Source organism: Squalius cephalus (genome assembly GCF_949319135.1).
Source record: "Squalius cephalus genome assembly, chromosome: 1".
Lineage (NCBI taxonomy): Eukaryota > Metazoa > Chordata > Actinopteri > Cypriniformes > Leuciscidae > Squalius > Squalius cephalus.
In genome coordinates this window covers 3,308,714-3,323,193 of record NC_137122.1, presented here as the reverse complement: position 1 = coordinate 3,323,193, position 14,480 = coordinate 3,308,714, and the positions used below count along the sequence as shown (strand labels likewise).

At 46.7% G+C, this 14,480-nt stretch overlaps 1 protein-coding gene and 1 long non-coding RNA gene across 2 annotated transcripts in view; one reads left to right on the top strand and one right to left on the bottom strand.

The window, feature by feature from the left end:
* The window catches only part of LOC307165839 (uncharacterized protein), a gene marked incomplete at its 5' end in the record, with an annotated part of 62,655 nt that extends 48,226 nt beyond the window's left edge, over window positions 1–14,429 (top strand). Inside the window, 7 exons of the mRNA XM_079883844.1 lie at window positions 11,973–12,280; window positions 12,378–12,488; window positions 12,612–12,734; window positions 13,197–13,316; window positions 13,538–13,597; window positions 13,743–13,823; window positions 13,935–14,429. Of these exons, the coding sequence (XP_079739970.1) occupies window positions 11,973–12,280; window positions 12,378–12,488; window positions 12,612–12,734; window positions 13,197–13,316; window positions 13,538–13,597; window positions 13,743–13,823; window positions 13,935–13,990 (859 nt within the window). The 3' untranslated portion in view covers window positions 13,991–14,429. The remainder of the gene's footprint in view (window positions 1–11,972; window positions 12,281–12,377; window positions 12,489–12,611; window positions 12,735–13,196; window positions 13,317–13,537; window positions 13,598–13,742; window positions 13,824–13,934) is intronic.
* The window catches only part of LOC307156695, a 343,191-nt gene that overhangs the window by 135,740 nt on the left and 192,971 nt on the right, over window positions 1–14,480 (bottom strand). The gene's annotated exons all lie outside the window — the stretch shown is intronic.

Below are 14,480 nucleotides of genomic sequence, written 5' to 3'. Positions count from 1 at the left end.
AAGCATGATCATGTGTTCAGGACAGAACGCTTATCAAAAGTGTGAAGTTTGGGGCAGATTGGACATTCCTTGCCTGAGTTACAGCAAATTCATATTTAATTGCAGTAATATCATTCTTTAGCACTTAGCTAAGTGTTTGCTAGTATGTTTTAGCAAGTCTCTAGTATGTTGGTAGGATGTTTAGCACCTACTTGCATTTTTTTATATGTTATTAGGAGTCAAGAACAGTGTTAAACGTCACTTCCTGTTGCCAGCAGGTGGCGCTATGACTATAACTAAATATGAGCATGGACATGTGTTCAAGAGATAACTCTTATCAAACGTGTGAAGTTTGGGGTAGATTGTACATTGCCTTCTTGAGTAACAACAAAGTCCTGTTTCATTGAATTAGCATGGTTTAGCACTTAGCTAAGTACTGCTAGCATGTTTTAACATGTTTCTAGCATGTATAGAACTCAATGGCATTTTTAACATGTTGCTAGAACGGCATCAAAGTGTTAAACATGTCACTTCCTGTTGCCAGTAGGTGGTGCTATTACTATAACTGAATTTGAGCATAGACGTGTTCAGGCCATGATTCTTATCAAATGTGTGAAGTTTGGGGCAGATTGGACATTACATGCCTGAGTTACAGCAAATTCCTATTTAATTGCAGTAATAGCATGCTTTAGCACTTAGCTAAGTGTTTGCTAGCATGTTTCTAGTATGTTGCTAACCTGTTTAGCACTTGTTGGCTCTTTTTTATATGTTATTAGGAGACCACAAGAGTGTTAAACATGTCACTTCCTGTTACCAGTAGGTGGCGCTATTACTATAACTGAATTTTCTCATGTAGATGTGTTCAGGACAGAACGCTTATCAAAAGTGTGAAGTTTGGGGCAGATTGGACATTCCATGCCTGAGTTACAGCAAATTCCTATTTAATTGCAATAATAGCATGCTTTAGCACTTAGCTAAGAGTTTGCTAGCATGTTTTAGCATGCTTCTATTATGTTGTTAGCATGTTTAGCACTTGCTGGCACTTTTTTATATGTTATTAGGAGTCCATATCAGTGTTAAACATGTCACTTCCTGTTGCCAGCAGGTGGCGCTATGACTGTAACTGAATATGAGCATGGTCATGTGTTCAGGACAGAACGCTTATCAAAAGTGTGAAGTTTGGGGCAGATTGGACATTCCATGCCTGAGTTACAGCAACTTCCTGTTTCATGGCGAAACATCGAAATTTGTCAGGCCGCCGAGGACCCGCCCTTTGACGAAAACTCAAGATCTTCGCAATTTAACGTCGCAAAGGCCTTAAGATTACACTCACCAAATTTGAAGATGATCAGATTAAAACTGTAGGAGGAGTTCGTTAAAGTACGAGGCCTGAAAATGGCAAAAACTGCACAAAAATCTGAGAGGAAGTTCAAAATGGCTGACTTCCTGTTGTGTTTAGGGCTATGCTCCAAGAGACTTTTTTGTAGGTATTAGGTCATTACATGTATGTACCGAATTTCGTGCACGTACGTGGAACGTTGCGGGAGGCGCACTCCGTTGAACTTTTATAGGTGGCGCTATCGAGCCATTTTGCCCCGTCCAATTCTGAAACCTATATCAGATGTAAATTTTCGCCAGTTCTGACGCGTGTGCAAAGTTTCGTGAGTTTTCGAGCATGTTTAGGCCCTCAAAAATGCAATTAAATGCGGAGAAGAAGAAGAAGAAGAATAATAATAATAATAAACAGAGCAATTCCAAGAGGGTCCTCACACCATCGGTGCTCGGGCCCTAATTAAAGCTGCAAGCAGCGATGAAAAGGGCCCTCGCACCCCTGCCACCGTCACCCGGCGCCTTTAGGAAATGCCTTAAGATTACACTCACCAAATTTGAAGAGGATCAGATCAAAACTGTAGGAGGAGTTTGTTAAAGTACAACATCAGGAAATGGCAAAAACTGCCCAAAATCTGAGAGGAAGTTCAAAATAGCTGACTTCCTGTTGTGTTTAGGGCTACGCGCCAAGAGACTTTTTTGTAGGTATTGGGTCTTTACATGTATGTACCAAATTTCATACCTGTACGTGAAACCAGGAGCCAGGGGCAAAATATAGGGGCAATAAGTAAGCCATTTTGCCCCACCCAATTTTGAAAACCACATCACACGTAAATTTTCACCACTTCTGAGGCGTGTGCAAAGTTTCATGATTTTTCGAGCACGTTTTGTATTTGCCACACTTCCTGCTACCAGCAGGTGGCGCTATTGCTATAACCAAATATGAGCATGGTCATGTGTTCAGGACAGGACTCTTATCAAACATGTGAAGTTTGGGACAGATTGGAAATTGTATGGCTGAGTTACTGCAGGCTGTCTGTGGTTGCCTAGCAACATCGGAACTGCATTCAACATTAATATTGAACTTATCTGATCATGCATATATCACCAGAAGGCCGAAATTGGGTGAACGTTTGTCAGGCCGCCGAGGGCACACCCTTCGACGAAAACTCTAGATCTTCGCAATTTAACGTCACAAAGGCCTTAAGATTACACTCACCAAATTTGAAGGGAATCAGATCAAATCTGTAGGAGGAGTTCGTTAAAGTACAACATCAGGAAATTACGAAAAATGCCCAAAATCTAGGAGGAAGTTCAAAATAGCTCACTTCCTGTTGTGTTTAGGGCTATGCTCCAAGAGACTTTTCTGTAGGTATTGGGTCATTACATGTATGTACCAAATTTCATACCTGTACGTGAAACCAGGAGCCGGGGCAAAATGTGGGGGCAATAATTTACCGAATTTGCCCCCCCCAATTCTGAAAACCATATCACACGTAAATTTTCACCACTTCTGAAGCATGTGCAAAGTTTCATGAGTTTTCGAGCATGTTTAGGCCCTCTAAAAAGCGATTCACTTTGGAGAAGAAGAAGAAGAAGAAGAAGAATAAACGGAGCAAAAACAATAGGGTCCTCTCACCATCGGTGCTCGGGCCCTAATAATAAACAGAGCAATTCCAAGAGGGTCCTCACACCATCGGTGCTCGGGCCCTAATTATTTTCTCCCATTCACTTGCATTGACGATTTTTCAACCTAGAGGTCCAGTGGGGATTAGCGGAAGGGGCGGGACTTACCAGCTCTATAGCGTTAAACACATCATAAATAACGGAAAACATTTTGAATTATCCATCTGTTTTTAAAAGTAAATGAGTGAACATTTTTGTGAGTCAATCAATCCTCCCTTCTAAATAAATAAGACATTATCAAGGTTTTTATACAGCTGTGTAACATGACATTTTATAGATGAGCATAGTCTATGCCATAGGCCATATGCTGTCTGATATTGCAATACTAAGAAAGATTTTTTACCTTAAAATAATGTTTCCAAAATCGTTTCAGGGATTCATCAAGTCGTAACAGGGTGAAAGGCACTGAAGCCTCCACTTTGTGGTCCTATATCTGCTATAACCACACTATGTAAGATTGCCAGATCGGGTCGCGTTTCTGTAGTTCTAATGAGACATAAGAAAACGTCTCGGTTACGTATGGTAACCCTCGTTCCCTGAGTCCAGGGAACGGAGACGTCTCGTCGGGGGAGTTCCCCTGACGAATTGGGATCACGCTAGGGAGACCAATTGCCTTCGAGTGAATTAAAACGAGCCAATGAACATTGGCATGCAAGGTTTGCATTCCGCGGCCCGCCTACCAGTGCGGGTATAAGGCGGAATCAAGCGCATACACAAACGCTTTTCGCTGAGGAGCCGAACGGTGTCCAGTCCTCCGCGAAGGTACAGCAGCATGGCGACGGGACGAGGCGTCTCCGTTCCCTGGACTCAGGGAACGAGGGTTACCATACGTAACCGAGACGTTCCCTTTCGTCAGCAGGGAACTCCGACGCCTCGTCGGGGGAGTTCCCCTGACGAATTGGGATCCCTACCAAAACGCCATGGTGCTGGCCCCTTCCAGCGCCCAGCTAAGCTACAGCCCTGCAGCAGTTTCCAGAAATTTTGCGGGAGCTAGCTAGGGAATCACACTGCTGTTCCGCAAGACCCAATCAGTGGATATTGGATAACACTGGGAAAGCGTGCCCGACCCCAAGGATATAATAGGGGGAGGGAACGCTGCGGAAGCTGAGGCAGCCTAGAGGAAGGCCCTCAAATACACACATGTACTAACCACGTAGGGTAGTGAAACATATGGCAGTCCTTGAAGGTAGTCCCAGTCCAGAGGAGTGAGGAGCGTACTCAACAGGGACGACAGAATGAGTCTGTCAAGGGGAAGACACGGCTGAACTGCACGTGGCAATCATGGGTCGCCGCAGGGACCACTGGAAAGGCACCCAGTCTGCTAACAACTCCTTACTGAAGGTAGCAGACCTGGTGCCAGGCGGTCCGCAACGCCTGACACCGGAGGGGGTGATGGAGGAACTCACGAGGTTAGCTGTTTGTTGGGTAACCAACGGAGCGAAAGACGCACGTATCCGCTCACGGAATGGCGTCGCAAGCCGACACACCTATTCCCTCTAATTACTGGCCATAGCAAGTACTGGGGAGGAAACAGGTTCCACACGTAGGCTATAAAACCTAGCTAACGTGTTCGGTGTCGCCCAGCCCGCAGCTCTACAATGTCTGTTAGCGAGGTGCCTTGTGCCAGAGCCCAGGAAGCGGCAACACTCCTAGTGGAGTGAGCCCGCAACCTGGGTGGGCAGGGCTCACCCTGGGACTCATAAGCCCTGGTGATAGCATCCACTAGCCAGTGGGCTAACCTCTGCATGGAGACAGCCTTCCCCTTCTGCTGGCCTCCGTAACAAACAAAGAGCTGATCTGAGGTCCTACAGCTTTGCGTTCTGTCTATATAAACCCGGAGGGCCCGGACGGGACAGAGAAAAGCTAGGGCTGGGTCTGCCTCCTCCTGGGGCAGCGCTTGCAGGTTCACTACCTGGTCCGCGAAGGGAGTGGTAGGAACCTTGGGCACATATCCGAGCCGGGGTCTCAATGTAACATGAGAAAGGCCAGGCCCGAACTCTAGGCACGATACGTCGACCGAAAAAGCCTGCAGATCCCCTACCCTCTTGAAGGAAGCCAATGCTAACAGGAGCGCTGTCTTAATGGACAGGATATTAAGCTCAACTGTCGTCAAAGGCTCAAAAGGAGGACTTTGGAGCGCTCTAGCACTAAAGTTAAGTCCCAAGAGGGTACAGGGTGCAAATCGCGAGGTGGATTTAGCCTCCTAGCACCCTTGAGGAATCTGATGACCAGGTCGTGCTTCCCCACGGACTTACCGCCAACTACATCGTGATGTGCGGCTATTGCGGCAACATACACTTTGAGAGTGGAGGGAGACAGCCTTCGCTCCAACCCCTCTTGTAGGAAGGAGAGCACGACTCTGACCGGGCAAGTTCGTGGGTTCTCCCCGTGGGAAGAACACCAGCCGACGAACAGGTTCCACTTCAGAGCATAGAGGCGCCTCGTAGAGGGGGCTCTAGCTGAAGAGATGGTATCTACCACTGCCTGTGGCAGGCCATCTAGAACCTCCGCGTCCCGTCCAGGGACCAGACATGGAGTTTCCAGAGGTCTGGACACGGGTGCCATAGAGTGCCCCGTCTTTGAGAAAGAAGGTCGTTCCTCAGAGGAATCGGCCAAGGAGGGGCTGTCGCGAGGAGCATGAGTTCTGGGAACCAAGTTTTTTTTTTTTTTTTTTTAATACGGGGCTACCAAAAGGACCTGCTCCTCGTCCTCCCTGACCTTGCACAGTGTCTGTGCAAGAAGGCTCACTGGGGGGAACGCATATTTGCATAAGTCCCGGGGCCAGCTGTGTGCCAGGGCATCCGTGCCGAGAGTTCCTTCGGTCAGGGAGTAATACCACTGGCAATGGGTCGTGTCCGGAGAGGCAAACAGGTCTACCTGTGTGGCTCCGAAGATTCGCCAAATCAGCTGGACCACCTGGGGATGGAGTCGCCATTCTCCCGGAAGGGGAGGCTGACGTGAAAGCTCGTCGGCCACACAATTGAATTCCCCTGGGACATGAACGGCACGAAGCGACCTCAGATGCTTCTGACTCCATAGGAGGAGGTAGGAGGCGAGTCGCAACATACGACGGGAGCGCAGACCACCTTGTCGGTTGATGTACGCAACGGTCGCAGTGCTGTCCGTACGGACCAGTACGTGCTTGTGTCTGAGAAACCCCTTGAGGCGACACAAGGCCAAGCGTACTGCTTGCAACTCTAGGCAGTTGATGTGCCAATGCAGCTGGGGCCCCGTCCACAGACCCGAGACTACATGCCCTTTGTACGTGGCCCCCCAACCCTTGGCAGAAGCATCTGTGAATACCACAGCATGCCTGGAAACCTGGAATAGGGGCACACCGGCCCGTAGAAACACAGGATCCGACCAAGGGGTGAAGGTTTGGCGACAGTGCGGGGTGACTTTGACCCGGAAGGTGCCGCTCTGCCACGCCCACCTCGGGACTCGATCGTGAAGCCAGTGCTGGAGCGGTCTCATATGCAACAGACCGAGCGGCGTTACTGCGGCTGCGGCTGCCATATGCCCCAGGAGCCTCTGAAATTGTTTCAGTGGAACCGCTGACTTGCCCCGAAAAGACTTGAGGCAGTTGAGCACTGACTGGACGCGTTCCTCCGTGAGGCGCGCAGTCTGGGCGACCGAGTCCAGCTCCATACCGAGATAAGAGATCCTCTGCACAGGGGAGAGTTTGCTCTTGTCCCAGTTGACCTGAAGCCCCAACTGACTGAGGTGCCGAAGCACCATGTCCCTGTGATCGCACAACACATCTCGCGAGTGTCCCAGAATGAGCCAGTCGTCGAGGTAGTTGAGAATGCGAACGCCTTGTTCTCTCATGGGAACAATGGCCGCCTCCGCGACTTCCGTGAAGACACGGGGCGACAGGGCCAGCCCGAAGGGTAGGACCTTGTACTGATATGCTCGACCCTCGAAAGCAAACCGAAGAAATGGTCTGTGTCGGGGAAGAATCGAGACATGAAAGTACGCGTCCTTCAGGTCGATCGCTGCAAACCAATCCTGGGGACGGATGCACTCGAAAATGCGTTTCTGCGTGAGCATCTTGAACGGGAGCTTGTGCAGGGCCCGATTCAATACTTGCAGGTCCAGGATTGGCCGTAACCCACCGCCTTTCTTGGGTACAATGAAGTAAGGGCTGTAAAACCCTGACCTCATATCGGCTGGAGGGACCGGCTCGATCGCGTCATTCGCCAGCAGGGCGTCGATCTCCTTCCGCAAGACCGGAGCATCCACTGGACGCACACGGGTGAAGTGGATGCCCCTGAACTTGGGAGGCCGGCGTGCAAACTGAATTGCATAGCCGAGCCGGATGGTGCGAATGAGCCAGTGCGAGGGTCTCGGGAGCGCTAGCCAGGCTCCGAGAAACTGCCGCAACGAGCCCACCCACACCGCCGGCGTACCCGCGGAGGGGCAGCGAGGCGGAAGGCAGGGACACGGCTCCGGTGGCATTGTAGCGGCCGAGAGCGGGGTCTGGGTGTGTACTTGGACAACACCTACCTGCTTCCACCGGAAGACAGACGGCAGAGAAGACCCGAGAGTGTTCTGCTGCGGGCTGTCGCCTGGCGAGGGAAGGGGAGGAGACGAGGAGCGAGGCCCAAGGGCGGCTGCTGGTCTCCGTGCCTTCCCGCCCAGCGGCAGACAGGAGTGACGTGACCGAGGTGGCGCCACTGCTATCTGCCAGCTGGGGAGAGGGGACTGAGAGTGGCGAGATCCGAGGGTGGCGCACACTGCCGTCCCACTCTGTAACGGGAGAGACTGCTTGTTCAGCAGACCCAACCGTGAATGACCCAGAGGAGGAAGAAACTGCTCTTTTTTGGTTTTGGGTACCACCGACCAGCTGGTCGGCGGCGGAACAGAAACAAAAAGTTTAACAAAGGATTCTCCACCCGGCCCTCCTCCGGGGGAGGAGTGGTGATGACACACACTCCCAAAGAGCAGTTTTCGTCACACTCTCTGGGTCGCTCCTCTCAGGGTCATTTCCCCTCCTTTTGCTGGGGGGGAAACGAACTCCGAGCGGGCTGGTTTTAAGGCGCTTCTGGACCACAGTGTGGACATCGTCTGACCGAAGGCCAGCGCTGTGACTAATCACGGTCAGTCATAAAGCGCAGCTCTACTCCGAGTCAGAACTACCCACATGCACTGAATGTGCAGGGGTAGTGAGAGAGGAAAAACTTCTGCAGATTTAGGCATGTTTGGCTTGCCATATTGGCACCAAAATACTTCCATACTGCCAAAATTTTTCACACACATCTAGGCACTTTAGACCCAGGAAGTGTGGCTGTCAAGTCTGAACCTTCAGCATGAGAACACACCATTACAGTAGGAACTCAGCATCATTTTCAGAGTATAACAGCCCTCTCTCCGATGTAGCAATCGACATCTGTCCTCCCCTGGGGCCCCGAATGAAATGCTTGGTCCCTCATGATAGGACCAAAAACCCATTCAAAGCCTCGACGGCACACAGCACGCTGAGCGGCGCAAGCCTTTACGAGAAAGGGGAGGCGAACAACGTGCCGACGTGGTCATGCACTCATGAGAGAACATGAACCACCCATGAACGCCGTCTCAACACACTGATTAGGCATGTGAAACAGCGATCATGGCCGTCAACCAGGCATGCAAGACAGTGAACGTGGCCATCGCTGGCACACGGCACGCTGAGCGTTCAAGCCCTCAGGCAAGACGAACAACGTGCCGACGTGGTCATGCTCTCATGTAGAGAGCACAAACCACCCACGAACACAGTCTCAGCATGTTTGTGATGCGCTAGAGGAGTGGGAAGCTCGTGAGGGTCTTTCACCTGGCGAGACATTCCGCACTGTAACCCTCAGATCACCAATGTTATTTGCCAAAGTAGCCCTCTCCTGGTGCACCAGAAGAGAACTAGATCGGGAAACAAGCAAAGGGACTCACCTCATAGAGGCACGCGAGTCTTGATCTTGACCACGCATCTTGAGCGCCGAATGACGCGCGCTGGGTTGCCGTGACAACCCACGCTGTCAACCGGCGCTCGACGGCACACGGCACGCTGAGCGGCTCGAGCCTTTAAAAAGGGGAGACGAACAACGTGCCGACGTGGTCATGCACTCATGAGAGAACATGAACCACCCACGAACGCAGTCTCACACACTGATTAGGCATGTGAAACAATGAACGTGGCCGTCAAATAAGGACAGGAACGATCGCATCCAGAAACACACGAGTGAAACGTCATCCTGAAAAGGACGCGATCTTCACTCGTGTTGCTCTTTCAGGAAGAAATTACTCTCTTTATTGTGCTGAAGCACACAGGGACCCAACGCGGCGACACAGCGGGGAAACTGCAAGCCCGCTGTGCGCACTCAACCGTTTACCAGCTGTAAAAACAGCTTTTGAATTAACAGCGTGTAGACGCAGCCGGCAGACAGGAAATCGCGCGGTCGCTGAAACGCCGTCTCACCAACACAGAGAGGTCCCTTCCCGAAACAGCAGACTCGTAGAGCGTAAGATAAATACAATCTTAAAACTCATTCACTCAGAGAGGACACAACCGGTCGGCTCCGAAGCAGAAAGCGTTTGTGTATGCGCTTGATTCCGCCTTATACCCGCACTGGTAGGCGGGCCGCGGAATGCAAACCTTGCATGCCAATGTTCATTGGCTCGTTTTAATTCACTCGAAGGCAATTGGTCTCCCTAGCGTGATCCCAATTCGTCAGGGGAACTCCCCCGACGAGGCGTCGGAGTTCCCTGCTGACGAAAGGGAACTACAAATTTGGCTTGCTTTACGTCAAGCGTTACAATAGTAATTATTTAGTTTTTCCTTCGTTTCTGGTGTCGCAATACATCATACTTTCATGAAATCATGCAACATACTCTACCTTGTCTGTGGACATTGTTCATTCCAAAGCCGGTGCTGGATAAACAGTGAGCGTGCGTTAAATTATTTACGACAGCGGCAATGGACAATTGCGCTTCCAACCTGTAGGGCGACCGAAGTATTCCAACTTCACCTGTAGGGCGACCAACCTGCTGGTCTTGGCCATTAAAATTCCGGGATGAATTTTTTATTTTATTTTTGCGTGATGCTGCACAGACGCATACCAGTAGGTGTCAGTATAAGTGAGTGTAACACTGGCCAGCGCAAGATGACACCGGATGTGCCAATGCGCATAGTGACGTGCCATTGGCTTCTGTGCGTCAGATTCCATGTCACTTAATGTTAATACCACTGTCGTGTGGCCACGACATAAGGATGACATTACCTCGAAAACATGATGAAATTTTGATTTTCCTCATCTACACATGTCAGTGGGCAGTAGCATACATTATTTGTCAAGGAGATAACAGATTCTGAAATTCTGCAATGAATGATCCACACAACAAAATGGAAATGCAGAAAGTTTATGCTTATTGTTGACAATACACAATCACATATTCAAAACGGGAATGGCCTTAAATGAGAAATTATTCAATGATTATTCTGCATAGATGTTACAATCAAATGCCAATGCAATGCTTCAGTGTCCAGAGGCATAATGAGCAATTAGTATGAGCATCAAAGATTAGTTTCAGCAACTTGTTTTTTTGTTTTTTTTTAAACTAAATGAATAAATGTTTTTGGACTAATCTGTTCATTTAATGGTTCAATTGCTCACTCATGAAGTCACTTGTCGCCACCTACTGGCTTAATGATGCAAGTTACACAAACACAGACAAGCGGAGTGATACAAACAATGAAAAGTCCCAGTGCTGATACTGGTTAAATATAACAAATTCGAGGACCTTATACACATATTAATATTTATACAATACTACTACTATTATTATTATTATTATTATTATTATTATTATTACTATATACAATCCTATCGCTCATTTCTTGGACTGGGCAAATGTCTATTGTCCATTTATATATGAACTGACTGTTTGTTCTTTACTGTTATTGTGAAGCGTCCTTGAGCTTGGGAAAGGAGCTATATAAATTAAACATATTATTATTATTATTATTATTATTGTTATTATGGCATGATATTTATTAGGTGCTTGTGTTGTTAAATTGAGCTTATATTTTCCACAATAATTAGCAAAGAACATATGTGTTAAATAGGAATACACTGTAATAATGCTAATCTCACCCTGGGCACTTGCTCTTCCTCTCTCATCTCCATTACATTCTCTCTTTCTTCTTCTCGCAGTCTCCTAATATTTACCTGTATATCTCATCTTCTCAGAGCTGAGCTTTGATTGACACACTCTTTGCAAACTGATTGTTTCTGTTACTCATTTAATACTTTTATCGTACACAGTTGTTTGGTTTAGCTACTTGCATCTCGAAGGCCAGACTCGCACTATATGACCGTTCACTGAAAGCGTGTCGTGAAGCGTCGCGCTGGAGCTCGCGCTCGGCTCGCAGCTTCTGTGAACATAAAGCCCTAAAACCTCATTTGATTAGATTTTTTTCATCTCGCCTGGGAAAACAAGCGAGCGTTGTGACGGTGTCACTCTTTATTTGGGTGCATTTTTCGCGCATCTACATTTAAAATAACAAACGTCCCAGACAGCAACATAGTGTCAGCCCAGATCCGGCCCAAGTGGAATCCATGTGTGTACCAGATGTGGGCCGGATCTGGGCCGACACTATGTTGCTGTCTGGGGTGAGAGCGCAAACATGTGAACGGCCTCTAAAGCAGCTCAGATGAGGCGATATGCAAAATCATTGCAGCACCAAAGAAGAGTTAATATTAGGCAATTATTTCACAAACTTCATTATATGCACTTCGAAAAATTAGAGGTTCGGACCTCCGAGACCTCAGTGGTGAGTACGGCCCTGTGTGTCAGTGATTTGAGCAGCTCTCTGATAAAGACTAATAGTTTATTCTGGAGAGTGTGTTGTTTGCTTTAAGTGAGAATAAAACTTCTGCTTTTTATGTTTATGTTTTCATTTATTATATCATAATGATCACTGAGATATACTGTGTTTCAGGAACCAGTGGAGAGGATGATGTGTTCATCAGTTCTGGTGAAAATGTCTCTCTGTCCTGTAATAAAGCTCTTTCTGACTGCAAATCAACTACATGGACCTATGAGAAACATTTCAGTGATTCAGAAGTTGAACTGATTACTGGAGGGATAAAGAATAAAGACACAGAGAGACATGAGAGACTGAGTCTGGAGTCTGACTGCTCTCTGAACATCAAGAACGTCACAGGAGAAGATTATGGATTTTACAGATGCAGACAATCTGTGAATGGAGAACAACAAGGACCTGGTGCTTTTGTTTTTCTGCATGTTCTTCATGGTAAGTTTATGATTATGTGATCAATTTAAAAAGGGCAGATTCTCCCTTTAAACTCAGATGATGATTGAAGAGTCTGTGATTTGTGTCTTGTGTTCAGTTTCAGTGTCTCCGTCATCATCATCTTCATCATCATCTTCATCATCTTCATCATCATCATCATCATCCTCACAGACTGAGATCAGTCCAGGCCGCTCTGTGACTCTCTCCTGTCAGTTGTATACTGTATTCTCCTGTAATTATTGGGTTCGTAGGGGATTAGAGCTGTTGTGGGTGAATCAGACTGGTGTTGATCTGAAGACAGACTCCAGATATCAGATATTATCATCATCAGATCACTGTGTCATCACTCTGACTACAACACTCCTGAATGAAGATGATAACAGAGAGTGGAGATGTCAGCTTACTCTGGGAAATCAACTCGAGACCTCAGTCAGATACACTGTCAAGTATTCAGGTGAGAAAACACTCTTTTCTGACAGATTTGTGAAAACTTCCACAGATTGGCTCTACTCTTTCTGATGGCTTCATACGTTTTGGAGTTGTAAAATATTAGTATCAAAAGTCATAAACTGCATAATAATCCTTATAATTCCCAATATTGGCCTCCTACATGGGTCATACATGATATATTGCATAAATCAGACGAGTGTATTAAAGCCTAGTATGACCCATGTAGGAGGTCGGCTTTAGGAATTATAAGGCTTATGTCCTTCATTCAAGCTGAAGGTTTATTTGCAGAAGCTCAACTGTGTTTCACTCTCATATAAACCAGGAATAAATTATACAGTAACACAGTAATACAGTTATACAGTAATACAGTACAGTCTCTTCTCAACTACTGCCACTGTAAACTGTGATGATGAACACAAACTGCATGTGATGATCGATATGAACATATGATGTTAATGTCCTACAGATGATGCGCCTGAACATTCATCTTCTGCAGATCCAGTCGCTTCACCAACACTGATTCCAGTCAGAAGCTCAAACTCTGAGAAGACATCAAGCCGAACTACAGCAGCAGCTCCTACACAAGGTTCATGATCACATGATCACTGTATAAATAGATTTATCTTTGGTGAATGGCGATAGTCATTCTCCTCCTGACAGCTTGAGAGTGAAGTAAGAAGATAATAGATGACAGACTCGTGCACATATTCATCATTTCTGTGATGTGAAGCTCCAGTATTATGTGATGATGATGTTGTGTATATGTGGCATTATGTGTTGAACTGAACTAACAGACGTGATCCACAGATCCAGCTGATACAGCATCAGAAACTGAAGTCAGTGTGACTGCTGGATCATTATACAGAGGTACGACACGTTCATTTATACTGACAGCTTTATAACATTAAACTATCAGTCAGTCTGTAAATGCTTCATCAATAACTGTTGATAGTTGAATACCCTTGACTTCAGTCATGTACAGTTTCTCTTCTTCCTCTCATGTTTCCTGCAGTGATTGTGATTATTGTTGGGATCGCAGTGTTTGCTGCTCCTACTGTGATTCTTCTTCAGATCATCTGTGCAAGAAGAGCTGGTGAGTTTTGAGCCGCACACAATCTGATGATTCACACTCATCTGATCTGGAACAATCTGCAATCATGATAAAAACACATACGAGAGGTCAGTCAATGCTTTTATTTTGCAGGGAGGAAGGACTCGAAGCACCCAGAGGAAATAGAGATGCCGACAATATTAGAATAAAATACTGATGAGTTTAGAGCCAATCTGCAGCAATATTTACAATAGCAAAAACTTACAGAGGATTGTTCATTGTTTTATTTTCTTCTTCTCAGAAAACAGAGAAAAAACTCTGAGCACTTATAGTGACATAATCAAGTTTAGATTAAAATGTGTTTTTTTATATATAAAAAGCCAGATTTATTTTCATTTATATGGATTTTATGGATATATTTGCCTACAGTGTTGAAAGTCATTCTCTTGCGCTTCATATGTAAACTGCTTTAAATATAATATTAATACAGTAATGGACAGACTCAGACTGTATAATCTCTCTCTGTTCTGTGTGATGGAGCTGATTTGAGGATTCTTGGATCTTGTCTGTTCATTCCTGTTTTTAGCATCTTTTTTCATTTTGAATGATTGCTGTAATTTTCTTAATAAAACCTCTGCAGTTGTGTTTAATAATTCTCCTTTCCTGAGATGTTTGTTCCCCTTCATGAGCTTGTAATGT